Source organism: Schistocerca cancellata, chromosome 6, assembly GCF_023864275.1.
Source record: "Schistocerca cancellata isolate TAMUIC-IGC-003103 chromosome 6, iqSchCanc2.1, whole genome shotgun sequence".
NCBI lineage: Eukaryota > Metazoa > Arthropoda > Insecta > Orthoptera > Acrididae > Schistocerca > Schistocerca cancellata.
The window spans coordinates 199,659,423-199,675,139 of NC_064631.1; the positions used below are offsets into that span (position 1 = coordinate 199,659,423).

The 15,717-nt window shown below is 37.6% G+C and overlaps 1 protein-coding gene across 3 annotated transcripts in view; it reads left to right on the forward strand.

Moving 5' to 3' along the window:
• LOC126191486 (nuclear factor of activated T-cells 5-like) overlaps nt 1–15,717 on the forward strand; it is a 376,907-nt gene that overhangs the window by 350,078 nt on the left and 11,112 nt on the right. For 2 of the 3 annotated variants that reach the window (XM_049932371.1, XM_049932373.1), the window contains exons 10-11: nt 8,044–8,106; nt 11,134–11,268. In XM_049932371.1, coding sequence (XP_049788328.1) covers nt 8,044–8,106; nt 11,134–11,268 — 198 coding nt within the window. The remainder of the gene's footprint in view (nt 1–8,043; nt 8,107–11,133; nt 11,269–15,717) is intronic. The other variant, XM_049932372.1, reaches the window with a different exon arrangement.

A 15,717-nucleotide genomic window follows, 5' to 3' on the forward strand; every position in this document is an offset into this window, starting at 1 on the left:
CTAGGTCTGATTGGCCTCATTGACCTCCTGAAGGGTCTCTGGATAGATGAAGTATATGCCATTTAGGTGTCACTTCTGAGGTCATATAAATATCACAATGTTCTCTTCCATAAAAACCATGTGTACTTCTTGCAATTTAATTTTTTCCCCTTCCTTTTTCAGTTTAGTTATTACATTTAATCTCATATGCAGTACCTGAAATGCAAAATACGCAAGTAGGTTGCTATTAGCATGAGGGTTTATTTCTTGTTACAAATGAAAAGTGTGTTGGTGACAATTAAGGATTAGCTAGAGTATTGACCTCTGTAGACATGTTTTCAGAATTAGGTTTTTGTGGTTCTTAAATTTATTAACTATCATTCCCATGTCCTCTTCTTAGGTAAAATGTGCATATTTCAGAACTTGATACATTTCCCGGCTTTGTCTTCTTGAAAGGGGAAAGGAACGACGAGAATCGACCGAGCAATAGTCTGTATTGTAGTTGTAAATTGTCGTAACTGTGCTGTAAAAGTACTAGAGCTTCAAGTGCTGATAGAAAGCACTGAAGCTGAAATCGTTATAGGAACAGAAAGCTGGCTAAAGCCGGAGATAAAATTCTGTCGAAATTTTTACAGAGGCACAAACTGTGTTCAGAAAGGATAGATTAAATAAAGTAAGTGGTGGTGTGTTTGTGTCTGTTGGTAGTAGTTTATATTGTAGTGAAGTTGAAATAGATAGTTCCTGCGAATTACTATGGGTAGATGTTATACACAACAGCCATACCAAAATAATAATTGGCTCCCCCTACCGACCCCCCCTCCCCCAACTCTGATGATATAATAGCTGAATGCTTCAAAGAAAACTTGAATCTCATTACAAATAAGTACCCCACTCATACAGTTATAATTGGTGGAGACTTCAACCTACCCCCGATTTGTTGGCAAAAATAAATGTTCAAAGCCGGTGGTAGACAGAAAACGTCTTCGGAAATTGCACTAAATACTTTCCCTGAGGATTACTTTGAACAATTAGTTCATGAGCCCAAATGAATTGTAAATGGTTGCGAAAACACACTTGACCTCTTAGCCACAAATAATTCTGATCTAATAGAGAGCGTCATGACGGATACAGGGATTAGTAAATCCAAGGTCATTGTAGAGAGGCTCAAAACCATATCAACCAAAAGCACTAAAAATATGAATATAATAGAGGGAAACATTCCGCGTGGGAAAAATATATCTAAAAACAAAGATGATGTGACTTACCAAAAGAAAGCGCTGGCAGGTCGATAGACACACAAACAAACACAAACATACGTGCAAAATTCAAGCTTTCGCAACCAACGGTTGCTTCGTCAGGAAGGAGGAAAGGAGAGGGAAAGACGATAGTGGGTTTTAAGGGAGAGGGTAAGGAGTCATTCCCATCCCGGGAGTGGAAAGACTTACCTTAAGGGGAAAAAAGGACAGGTATACACTCGCGCACACACACATATCCATCCGCACATAGACACAAGCAGACATTTGTAAAGGCTTTACTTAATACTGAAAGACAGGCGAGGTATGAGCGGCGGCAGATTGAAATTAGAAGTTAGCGGAGATTGAGGCCTGGCGGATAACGAGAAGAGAGGATATGCTGAAGGGCAAGTTCCCATCTCCGGAGTTCTGACAGGTTGGTGTTAGTGGGAAGTATCCAGATAACCCGGACGGTGTAACACTGTGCCAAGATGTGCTGGCCGTGCACCAAGGCATGTTTAGCCACAGGGTGATCCTCATTACCAACAAACACTGTCTGCCTGTGTCCATTCATGCGAATGGACAGTTTGTTGCTGGTCATTCTCACATAGAAAGCTTCACAGTGTAGGCAGGTCAGTTGGTAAATCACGTGGGTGCTTTCACACGTGGCTCTGCCTTTGATCGTGTACACCTTCCGGGTTACAGGACTAGAGTAGGTGGTGGTGGGAGGGTGCATGGGACAGGTTTTACACCGGGGGCGGTTACAAGGGTAGGAGCCAGAGGGTAGGGAAGGTGGTTTGGGGATTTCATAGGGATGAACTAAGAGGTTACGAAGGTTAGGTGGACGGCGGAAAGGCACTCTCGGTGGAGTGGGGAGGAGGCCTTTACAAATGTCTGCTTGTGTCTATGTGCGGATGGATATGTGTGTGTGTGCGCGCGAGTGTATACCTGTCCTTTTTTTCCCCTTGAGGTAAGTCTTTCCGCTCCCAGGATTGGAATGACTCCTTACCCCCTCCCTTAAAACCCACATCTTTTCGTCTTTCCCTCTCCTTCCCTCTTTCCTGACGAAGCAACCGTTGGTTGCGAAAGCTTGAATTTTGTGTGTATGTTTGTGTTTGTTTGTGTGTCTATCGACCTGCCAGCACTTTCGTTCGGTAAGTCACATCATCTTTGTTTTTAGATATAAAAGCACTAAAAATAAACACAAAATATATCTATTTAAAACATCTATTTAAAAATTTGCTTGATGGCTTCGTAAGAGTGTGTCTCCATTCCTTCTAAGCTAATTATGTAAGTGTAGACCAAATATGGCTCAAATTCAAAGATACAGTATCGACAGCAATAGATTGATTCATACCGCATAAGTTAATAAGAGATGGGACTGATCCACCATGGTACACAAACCACGTCAGAACACTGTTGCAGAAGCAATGAAAAAAGCATGCCAAATGGAGAACACAAAATCCCCAAGACTGGCTAAGATTCACGGAAGCTCAGAATTTAGTGTGGACGTCAATGCGAGATGCTTTTAATAGTTTCCACAATGAATTATTGTCTCAAAATATGGTAGAAAACCCAAAGAGATTCTGGTCGTATGTAAAGTACACCAGTGGCAAAACAACAGTCAGCACCGTTACTGCGCGATAGCAATGGAAATGTTACCGATGATGGTGCCACTAAAGCAGAGTTACTAAATACAGCTTTCCCATATCAGTGACCTCAATTTGCAGTAGGATTTTGGAGCGTATACTGCACTCGAACATTATAAATCACCTTGAAGAAAATGGCTTATTGATACATAACCAACACGGATTCAGAAAATATTGTTCGTGTGCAACACAGCTAGGTCTTTATTCCCAAGAAGTAATGAGTGCTGTCGGTGGGGGATCTCAGATTAAGTCCATATTCCTAGATTTCCAGAAGGCTTTTGATACTGTTCCTCACAAGCGACTATTAATCAAATTGTGTGCCTATGGAGTATCATCTCAGTTGTGTGATTGGATTTGTGATTTCCTCACAGAGAGGTCACAGTTCGTAGTGATAGATGGTAAATCGTTGAGTAGAACAGAAGTGATATCTGGCATTTCGCAAGGTAATGTCATAGGCCCTCTACTGTTCCTGATTTATACAAATGATCTGGGCGATAATCTGAGCAGCCCCCTTAGATTGTTTGCAGATGATGCTGTAATTTACTGTCTAGTAAAATCATCAGACGATCAATTCCAATTACAAAATGATCTAGAGAGAATTTCTGTATGGTGCGAAAAGTGGCAATTAGCACTAAACAAAGAAAAGTGCGAGGTCATCCACATGGGTACTAAAAGAAATCTGATAAATTTTGGGTATATGGTAAATCGCACAAATCTAAGGGCTGTCAATTCGGCTAAATACCTAGGAATTAGAATTATGAGCAACTTAAATTGGAAAGACTACATAGGTAATATTGTGGGGAAGGCGAAACAAAGACTGCGCTTTGTTGACAGAACACTAAGAAGATGCGACAAACCCACTAAAGAGACAGCTTACATTATACTTGTCCGTCCTCTGCTGGAATATTGCTGCTGCGTGGCATGGGATCCTTACCAGGTAGGATTGTCGGAGGACATCGAAAAAGTGCAAAGAAAGGCAGCTCTTTTCGTGTTATCGTGCAATAGGGGTGACAGTGTCACTGATATGATACGTGAGTTGGGATGGCAGTCACTGAAACAAAGGCGGTTTTCTTTGTGGCAAGATCTATTTACGAAATTTAAATCACCAGCTTTCTCTTCTGAATGCATAAATATTTTGTTGATGCCCACCTACATAGGGAGAAATGACCATCATAATAAAATAAGAGAAATCAGAGCTCGAACAGAAAGATTTAGGTGTTCCTTTTTCTCACACGCCATTTGAGAGTGGAATGGTAGAGAAGTAGTATGAAAATGGTTTGATGAACCCTCTGCCAGGCACTTAAGTGTGAATTGCAGAGTAACCATGTAGATGTAGATTCAAATTATCTATGATACGGCTGTGTGAAAAGGTGAAACAAGTGGGAAATGGGAGCTGTTAAATATTCTTGCTGCAGGTGTTATGTTGTATTTGAACAAGAAAAAAAACCTTTTCGTTTTCCTTAGTTTTGGTGTAAACATATGAGAATTTAGTGATGAACATCGTCTAAAGTAGATATTAGTTGCAAAAAAAATGTAAAGCTTCTTTTCCATAGAGATATCAGCCTTTGTTTTTTTTTTCCAGTTCTTGTCATAATAAATGAGTAAGAGATTGTGGAGTGGATGGGGCAATAGCTGGTTACACAGTGTGGTCATTCTAACAATTAAAATTTCAAAGAACAATTTACGTTTTGGTTTGACAGCCATGGACATTTCAGTTATTACTTTTTGTTTTGCTGGATGACCAGTGTTAGAAAATAGATACCTATAATTGCTTGAAGAAAGATTAGGGTTTAATGTCCAGTTGCAAGTGAGATCATTTAGAGACTAGTTATCACTGGACATTTTTCCAGTGAATCAACAAGGATATTGTCTTGGCTGCATTTTCGATGGATTCAATCCATGTATCTGGTTGTGGTTGAATGCAGTGCTGTCGCTAGTCCACAGAGCTTTCTCACATGCTGTGTTTTTCCTGTGAGGTATTGTGTGCTGTATCTAATGAGATGCCTGAAGTGTTGGCTGGCTGACTCACATGTGGTTGACAAACTTCCATAACCATACCACCAGTTGTTTCCAGACCTCAGCTGGATGTCCAGTATGTGCTCTATCTTTGATCGATATTAAATCAAGTTTACATTTAAATAAGTGGAATTAGATCATCATTATGAAGACAGATGAATAATTCTCTTTATTCAGCTTTGCTAAGCTTTTTGTAAACACCAATTTCTCCATTTTTTTCTCAATGAATGTTTCACTCATTCACTTCTAAACTGTAGAGAACAATGTTTGACTCTGGATTAAGCTGTGTTGAACTTTTGAGAAACTGAAGAGCTTATTAACTGAAGTATATTCATTCAATGAAATAAGTGAAACAAAAAAAGTCACATGTAATTTTCTTTTTAAAAGAAATTATACAGACAGAGCTTCAGAAAGCTTTTTATTTTGTTGAACCAGATGATCAATTTTCACAGTGAATTTTAAAAATTTTAAACTTTTGCAATTGTTAAAAACACCCATATGTTGTAGAGCTATGAAATGTTAGGAACAATAAATAATTTAAATGTGATACAAATCAGTTAAATTTCACTCGATAAACATCCCAGGATGATTCTTTAAGACCTCTTCCTTACCTGTAGGTAATTAATGTATGTAAAATCCTTTTCATAGTGCATGAAAACATCAATGAGGTCTGAGTGAGTGGTTTTGTAGTCAACTTGGCTAGCTGTTGTCTCGACAGGTTTCCCTTCTGTTATATAGTAGTCCATCTTCCCAATACAAATAATTACATGGATGCACTTTGTACTTAATGTGTTTCGTAGTAGATCATTTCCAGTCATTTCCAAAACCAGTACTCACCTACTACATGTAATTGACCATAATTTTCAACTATGTTATTGTTATCAGTTGGCAACAAAGATTCCTCCATTTGCAGAAATTATTTCCATTCTTGTCCAAAAATGGATTCGACTGACAAATAGCTATGTTATTGAACTGGGAAACTAATTTTGATTCTTATGTGAACATTGAAAAACTTTATTCAAAACTGAAGGACAGTTCAGTGTTTAGTTAATTAATACAAACAAAGCACTTTCATTACTTTCTTTTGAATTTATTGTAGTATTTAATACATCTGTCTTTCTCAAATACATGTGACCTGTATTGAAATCACTTATTAACTGTTATTACCAAATCCAGTGTGATTTACTGCGCTGTGTGTGCTCTTTATGCTTCATAATTGGTTTTTCCCACTCCTTCCCCTCCTCATTGTGAATACATTTCTTCATGATTCAGAATGTGAGAGAGACTCAGTTTCTTTTCAATCCCATATACTATCTAGTCGTGTGTGTGTGTGTGTGTGTGTGTGTGTGAGAGAGAGAGAGAGAGAGAGAGAGAGAGAGAGAGAGAGATTTTTGTAAACACTTTCTGTTTCCAGAATGATATGAAACTAAATGCCTGAACTAATTACACTTAATACAGTGATTTTTGCTCATTCTCCCTTTTTCTGGCTCATTCCACTTTTGCAAAAAATTATTCTCTCATTATGTGAGTCATAGACAGGAATTATAAGAGACACTTACAGCACGGTATTCCAGTATTGTTTTTACTAGTGTGCAACATCTTGTGATACCATGATCGTTTGGAGCATTGTATATATAATTTGTGTAGAAACTATTAACATGTATTAAACTTTGGTGTTCCTTTGTGCAAGTTGGTTTGATCGCCACCATACTGTAGTAGGCATGGTTGTGTTATCGGTGGTTTTTCCTAGCCTTTCTACAACATGACTTGTCGGACTGTTTGGGGTACCCGTAGTTTAATATAGAATCTGAACTGTCAGTATATTGGGCATTTTTCACATATAAAAAGCATTGAGGTGAAAGTCAAATTAACTGTCCAAAAAATATGCTGTGAGAGCAGAGGAGATGTTGAACCTCAACCCTTTTGATATTTAGCTTGATACTTAACAACCAAGACACAGTTTTTTCCACATAATGCTTGATTGTCACTTGTTAAACAGCAGTTTGTGAATTCATCTACCTTTGCAGGAAAGCGGTGGTAGAGACTGGAACACCAGAACTGTTAAATGACAAAACAGAGGAAGCACATTAGGAATAATATGTTCACTCTGTTTTTCCCCTCTGTATGGCCTTCTGCTATGCAAATAAAAATTATAGACCTATGTTTACATATGATTTTAAAATCAGCAGCAATATAATTTCCCACTAAAAGTGGGAAACTACTTTATTTTCTAGTGAAGTGGGTTTGTGCATCTTCTAATGTGACTTTAGGGCAGATAAAAAATAATAGGACACACTGATGTAAATCAGCTTGGATGCATGATGGTTCCATAATTTTTTTATGGATTGAGGCACCATTGTACAGTCACTAATTCAGTAACTTGGATTTAAATATAGCAAAGTAGATACTGTATTTTTATGACTCAAGAATTAAAATTTAGTTTTTTCTCTAACAGTTTTCTGCTGTCAGGAATGAAATTGGGGCCAGTAATGGGATACAAGAGTAACAGGAAGCTTGTTTCCTGTTTCATCATTGAATGTTGCACAAATAGTACACATTTTACTTTCACTGAACTGCACTATTGCATGTTTTAAGGGGAGCGAATTGGTGTACGAGACATATGTTGTGTTCAGGAGCTCATACAAACCATTGCAGGGAATCCCATATCTGAGATTTCTGTATCTGTGTTAATATTAATGGGTTTTTAAGTATCACTTTAATATCATGTTGGTTCTGGCCTTACGATGCTACTGGCATAGTATAGTATAGTACTTGTGTGCGTGTGTCTGCAGGTATGTGAGTGCACAAAAATCAGAGTGCAGTGTATAGGGGGGGAAACGTTATGTAAATGATGATATGTGATGGTGTGGGTGACATTGAAACTGATTTGTAAAGATACTGAGTGGATCAGGCACTGTGGATCAGAAGCCATGAGCCAGATAATTTCCAGTAAAGAGATTGTAATGTTTGATTGATTGCCAAAGTCATTAATGAACATAATTTGATTACTATATTCCTTTTTCTAAAGTGGAGTTTCATACTGAAACAAAGCTGGTTCTGGCTCATAGGCTGTTTCATCGACCCCCACTTTTCTTTCAGGGGATTCCAGCATATCACTGTGTCTACATACTAAGCAGTATGATTCAAATTTGATTTTTTCATGCCAGCAGTTGGAGCAACACATCTGGGATCTTCATGCCTGCCTGTAGCACAGCCAACAGCTCCTCCATGTAAGTGACTTAAATATTTTAGTTTTTCTTTTTATGACTAGTTTAAAGACCATTTAATGCTTAAAAAATTTCTTCTCTTATAATAAGAATAGTCACTATGCAAATGCACCAAAATTTACATTTTCAGATTTGTAGCATTACAGTATGGTAATATATAATATATTGTATGTACCTTGAACTTGACTTACAGTGTGCAATTTATTTGACCCTAAAAGGTTGTATAAGTTTCAGTACAGTGAACTTCATCCAATTGATGAATAACTAAAAAAAAGTATGATTAATGTATGTAACAAATGTTCTGGCCAGTAAGTAATTCATTACAAGACACGAGTGTACAACAGGATAATTTTTTGTGGTTCTATATAACAAGAGTTTGGTAGCTCAGTGACTGCCAACCAGAATACCTGTATTTGAAACCAAGTCTGAAAGATGGACTTTTTAAGGCCAATAACAGTTTTCAATCAGAGGTTTATCTTGTAAATAAAAGCACAAAATGCTCATTTTGAGTGTGATGCATATCATGCCAGGTAGTCATGTTCCTGTTTTCTCTTTATGTTGATGGTACTGACAGTGCAAATTAATTCATGTAATCTGGTGTTACCAGAGGGACTGCTCACTATCTATGTTAGTAAACAGAAAATCAACAATGTAAGGAAAAGATAGATCACTGCTTACTGTAAAGATGACAGCCAGGCACAATTAAGATACCTACACATTAGCTTTCATCCACAGCCTTCATCAGAAAAAGAAAGAGAAGCACACACACGTTCATTCACACAGACAAGCACACCACATGTACACATGACTGCTTGCTTGTATGAATGAATCAGTGTGTGTGTGTGTGTGTGTGTGTGTGTGTGTGTGTGTGTGTGTGTGTGTGCGTGCGCGCGCGCACACACTTCTTTCTTTTTCTGATGAAGGCTGTGGCCAAAAGCTAGTGTGTAAGTGTGCTTTAATTGCATCTGTGTGCAAGTTAATGTGTCATCTTTATGACAAAGTAGCAATCTATCTTTCCCTTACATTGTTGATATTCCAATCTGGAGTTTCCATTGTTTAGTAAACATAATGTCAGTTGAGCTGCTAAGGGATCGAAATTAAACTCAGTGTAGAATGTATAGGCTGTGGTGCATAAATTGGTAATAAAAAACCATGTGATGAATCCCATTTAGTGAGAATTACTTACATAGTGTATGAGAAACACTTTCATTACAGTACTGTTCATTAACATGGTGGCACCAGTACTCAAATAAAAGTGTGTGTTAGTTTTTGTTTGTCAGTATTTGCACCACATACAATATAAACCCGCTTTTACATTCCTGGAATTAATGTTTTCCTGCTGTTTACAACGTTTTTTATCGTTAACATCAAATTTCCTATGTCCACAAAGTTAATTTGCACCCGATTTTGCATTTTATGCATTACGAAAAAATGGTCTTGGAGAAGAAAATGATGCTGACCATCCAGTAGTGTTTACAAATATTATGTGGTTAAGTTTTTTGACTCCAGATCATTCTACTCAGCAGATTTGAACTGGTAAATATGTAAAAGTTGGAACAATTCATGCCATATTTCTTTCCACTGCCAAGCTCAACTTGACGTGGTGGCTGATAGGACTAACTAGGTTTGTTCGAATAAAGATATCATGAGCAATCACAACCATTTCCAAACTGTCTCCACTGTGCAAATGCAGCTTCGTGATTGTTGTGATCACCATTGACACTTCTGTGGAACAAAATTTAGCATGTTTCGGTGTTTGGCCACTTGTAGTGCTAAAGACACCATCATTCACTTTGCGTTGCTCAAATGTTTTTAGTTTAAACACAGCACCAATTTCATATTTTTTTAAATGCTGAACAAAACTTGTTTCGAGAATTTATTCTTGTTCTTGAGGGCAGTATTTATGTATGTGTTTTTGTGATATTACACAATTTTTTTTAAAGTCACTTGAAAAGTGTAAAAATTGGGTTTCACTGTAGTAGCCTATAGTCTGAATCAACCATTTAAAGCATTACATTATGCTCAATTGTATAAAGGAGGAAGAAAAAAGTTGTCTGCAATTAATTTGAGCATTTGGTCATATGCACTCTGTGTTATACACTGCCTTGGAGGCACAAGGACTTGTGATTATAGATAAATTAGTGTAGAGCAGCAATTGAGTAACACAAAATAATAATTATAATTATAATTCATACTTAACATACTTAATAATATTTAGTTGTGATATTTAACAGGAAGTCATTACTAGCCTAGGCTTAAATGTGTGTACAAATTGTGTAAATCATAGTTGAGACCATGTTTATTGATGGGTCTCTTAAGATTGATGAGAAGGCTTACGCAAATCTACATATAAATGTTGTAATTTTGGTGCTGTATCTGCTTATTAGTTGGCAAGCAATCACATTTGACAGTAAGCGACAAAATATTTGAAAACAGAGTAGGGACAGTGTTACACAAACTTCACACTTTGTGAAAGTGAACTGACATGTTCTCAGTTATTATTTTACAGCTAGCAAGCTTTTTAAAAAGAAAAGTTTAAGATGAGGTAGAGTTGTTACCATGATATAAAGATTTATGATCTGTAGGTGCATACAGGTCTCATTTTAAATCAATTTTGAACTTCTGGCAGAAGATAGACATAATTTCAGAATAGAAATGTTGTCAGTAGTAATAGCAATGTTCTAATCCCAGAAACATTTGATGCTTTTAAACAGTTGTTTATACAAATGACATTGTAATGAAGCATATGTGCTGGTGTTAGGTTTTAGTTTCTTCAGAATTAATTTTGAATCTGTTCAGAATGATGTGGTCTGCAAAAGTGGACTTCACTAGTTTCTCGAGCTACACATTTGCCATGCCTGGCGCAGTATTCCTGTGAGAATATGAAAGAGAACCCGTTGATTGTATCAGTGTAAATTGTGCTTAAATTAAAGTATTTTCCTTTATTAACTGAGAACATTTTTATTGTGCTTGTAGATCTGTTGTGTGATAATGATGGATTAAACTGAAATGCGTTTGATTTATTTACAGCTATGGAGTTAAGCCGTGTTTATGGGAAATCTCCAGTCACAGCTTCGACACCCACCATGCGACTGACTGGCCAGCACCTGAAATCAGATTTGCCTAATGTAAAAAATCAGTTCCATCCTTTTGGGCCTTCAAGAGGTGAGTACGGATCAGTCAGAAATAGTTTTATGTTTATGTATTGAAATCTCGTGTGTAAAACAACCCCAAACATCTGATTACTTGAAAAGAGTTAATGTGTTAATTATTTGACATTAAGCACATAAGTGAAGAAAAGTGTAGAAATTATGTTTAGGATTTCTTGGAATTACCTAAGTGCTCTCCTTAGAAACACTGGATGAGGATAATCATCTTCTTTTCTTCTTCCTTTCAAAGATCAGGATGTTGCCTGTTCCAGACATACTTAAAAATGAAATCAAATATAACTAATCATATGATGGTTAAAGAATAATGTGGGCCTCACCTTTCAGGGATTTGCAGGACACTTAAAAATTATTATACACCTTAAACACTGACATCAGTGAGAATTCACGATGTCTATCATAATATTCTGGATCTGCATGCAGTTGAGCTGCAACGTCACAAGCGACCTCGCAGAACTTCATACAGGAACACAGATGGGATTTTTCGTCTTCTTATATGGTGGTGCAATGCTAATATAAAGCCGCCTGTGGATTTCAACCTTTCTTACCATCTAGGAGGGCACTTTTTGTTTTTTTGCTGGTATGGAGAAACCCCCAATAATGTGTCAAACAAGAATAAAAATTTACAACACATAATAGATCAAAGATACATTAAAAAATCACATAAACACACACTTAAGAAACACAGACCATGTCTGCTCATTTATTGTAGCATACACTCACCTGGCTGGATACCGTCATATATCTACAAAGAAAATGACCTAGAAATGAAAAGCGAAAGTACAAAACAGAAATTTTATTAAATTATCATAAACCTACGTGTACTGGTTTTAACCAGTACTCGGGTGATTTTGAGTCATCATCACTTTATTCCTTGTCTCTACTGTTGTAGAGAACATCGTGTTCTGTGCCATCAAGTGCATTAGAAACACAGTATTTTTTAAATGGGTGATGGACAGCTTTAGTTGGGATACATTTCCGTGATTGTTCAATCCCCTCATACACTCTAGACAAGCTTGCACACTTAACGTATCTCATAGGCGTCAATTGCCTATCTTCTTTAGTTAGCCATTGGGAGTGCATATTTTTAAGCTTGTCCTTAAATGGTTTGTATAAACAAATATCTAATGGCTGTAGAATTGACTTCATCCCTCATGGAATTACAACCAAGCCTGACCCACCGTCTACAAATTTTTTCTTTACAGCTATAGTAATATGAACTGCATACGAATCTAATATGAACATGAATGAGATTATCACTCTGCAGCGGAGTGTGCGCTGATATGAAACTTCCTGGCAGATTAAAACTGTGTGCCCGACCGAGACTCGAACTCTGGACCTTTGCCTTTTGCGGGCAAGTGCTCTACCAACTGAGCTACCGAAGCATGACTCATGCCTGGTACTCACAGCTTTACTTCTGCCAGTACCTCGTCTCCTACCTTCCAAACTTTAAAGAAGCTCTCCTGCGAACCTTGCAGTTCTGCATGTCTCTGAATAACTACTGAAACCTATATCTATTTAACCTGCTTTCTATGAGAAGGAGAGTTGCTGCTCACCATATAGTGGAGATGCTGAGTCACAGATAGGCACAAGAAAAAGACACTCACAATTAAAGCTTTTAGCCATTGGCCTTCATTGCCCCCCCCCCCCCCTCCCCTTTGCATCAAATTGTGTTATAAGAGAAGTCTTAGCATAAGTATTGACTTGCATGTTCCTACATTTCTCCGGAACTCAAAACTGATCTTCCCTGTGGTCAGCATCTGCTAACCTCTATATTCTTCTACAAGTATATCAGATCAGTATTTTGCTATCATGTTTTATTAAACTGTTGGTTTGGTAGTATTTATACACTCAGTACCTGCCTTCTTTGGAATTGGAATTATTACATTCTTCCTAAAGCCCGAGGGTATTTTGTCTGACTCATATATCTTGCACACTAGGTGAAATAATTGTTTCACGGCTGGGTCTCCCAAGGACCTCAATAATTCTTAGGGAATGTCATCTACACGAGGGGTCCTGTTTCCACTTAGATCTTTCAGTGCTCTGTCAAATTCTTCTCGCAGTATCATGTCTCTTATCTCATCTTGACCTACTTTCTGCTCTTTTTCTACAGTATTATCCATTTTATTTGTCCTTTATAGACCCCCAGTATATCCCTTTCATCCTCCTCCTTTCTCTGTGTTGCTTAGTACTGGCTTGCTGTCTGAGTTCTTGATATTCATGTAGTTGCTTCTCTTTCATCCAAATATCTCTTTAATTTTCCTATAGGAGGCATCCATTTTTCCCCTGGTTATGCATGTATCTAATGTGTTTCATTTGTCCTCTAGCCATTTCTGCTTAGCTGTTTTGCACTATCTGTCTGTGTCATTTCTTAAACATCCGTATTCCCTTTCACTTGCTTCATTTGCTGCATTTCTACATTTGCTTCTTCCATCAATTAAATTTAGTATCTCACTGTATTTTCTAAGGATTTCTCATAGACCTTGTCTGTTTATCTATTTGATTCTTTGCTACCTTCACTATCTCATCTCTCAAAGCTACCCATTCATCTCCTGTTGTGTTCCTTTCCCCTGTTTGTTCAGGCTTGTTTAAGGCACCCCCTCTCAACAACCTCCAGTTCCTCCAATTTTGCGGGTCCCATCTTCTTAAATTCCCACATTTTTTGCAGTTCTTCATTTTTAACCTGTTGTTCATAACCAATAAATTGTGATTGGAGTCCACATCTGCCCCTGGAAACATCTTACAGTTCAAAACCTGCTTTCAAAATCTTTGTCTCTCCATTATATTTTCAACCCAAAAGCTTCCAATGTCTCCAGGTCCCTTCCATTCATACAACCATTTTACACAATTCTTAAAGCAAGTGTTAGCAGTGCTTAAATAATGCTCTACCCAAAATTGTACCAGGCAGCTTCCCCTTTCTTCCTTTCACCCAGTCAGTGTTCCACAATTTTTCCTTCTCTTTCTTTTCCTACTACCGGATTCCAGTCAGCGCTCATAAGTAAATATATTTCCTTTAAGTATGTGAGTAATTTTCTTTATCTCATCATACATTCTTTCAGTCTTCTTCATCTGTGCAACTAGTTTGCGTGTAAATTTGTACTACTGTGGTAGGTGCTTTCATCTCTACCTTGCTGACAATAATGCATTCTCTAGATTAGATGTAATTTTCATTTCAGTTGATCCATAGGGAAGAGATCCTCTATGTTGTTCATAGTAGTATACCCACATTCCTATTTCAACATGTTTGTATTAGGTCACTACCTTGTCTGTCCAGCTTTTCAATACAAATTTTGCTATTTATTTTAAACTGATTTCCTGATGAGCTAGAAACTTGAAGTTTTAAACATAGCTCAGAACTGGATGACAGTGCAATATTAACTCACTTTCTTGTCTCATGTGGTAGAGGGTACTTTGTGGCACTGCCATTTCACCCATTTTCTTGTTCCAGTCGTTAATGGTTCACGGGAAGAACAATTGCTGATGAGCCTTCTTTTGAGTTCAGATATCTCTAATTTTTTCCTTCACAGCCTTGTGGCTGTAGTCTCCCCTTGCTTTCAACTGTTCACAATACCAGCACGGCAAAGCCTTGTTAGCTAATGTCACAAGATCAAACCAATCATCTAGACTGTTGCCCATACAGTTACTGAAAAGGCTGCTGTCCCTCTTTTGTTGTTGGCTATCTGTATTGTTGAGGCATGCAAGCCATTCCACTTTAGTAAGGTCCGCGGTTGAGGGGGGGGGGGGGGTGGTCCTATAAGAGAAACAAATTTTGCCTTGAGTATACCGAGGCTTAAAAGTCTTGGTCAAGGATGAAAAGCTTTAGTAGTAGCGGCAGCTACTGTCATGTATATGAAAAGCATTGGGGGCCTCAAGTAGTGTGTATCATAAGATTTGTACACCCTCTATAAAATCTTCTTTTGGCACATTATTTTCTATATGTTTTGCAGAGTTATTCAAAAATAATTTCTGTTTAAGTTTTGCAGTGCTTTCATTCTTGACAGGGAATTCAAAGTACCTATTTTCTATATTGACCTGTTGCAGTATGAAGTTGGCCACAGCAGCAAAACTTTTACTGCCGCGCGGAGAAAAAATATGATTTGTTAAGAGAACCTAAAAGTATCAAAACATAGCCATCTGTTTCAATGATATTTGCATTTACTGTTGGAGAGCCAACATTCCAGGAAGTGGCCATTTTGTTGATTCCTTACTGTATTAAGTTTCTGAAGCTGCTGTTAGTTTCTCTAACAACAGAGTGAGATCCTGGCTGTACACTTCATAATTTAAAATTGTGTTTGATGGATCGTTGTTATCCAAAATGGAGGCAAATTCACCATCTGTGTTTGTAGTGTGGACAGTAGTCCAGTGCTTCGTGGAAGTGTTGAAGATCATTATTATTTAACATTATCACTTGTAATGAAAATCATATCTCTGAAGCTACAACTGAATT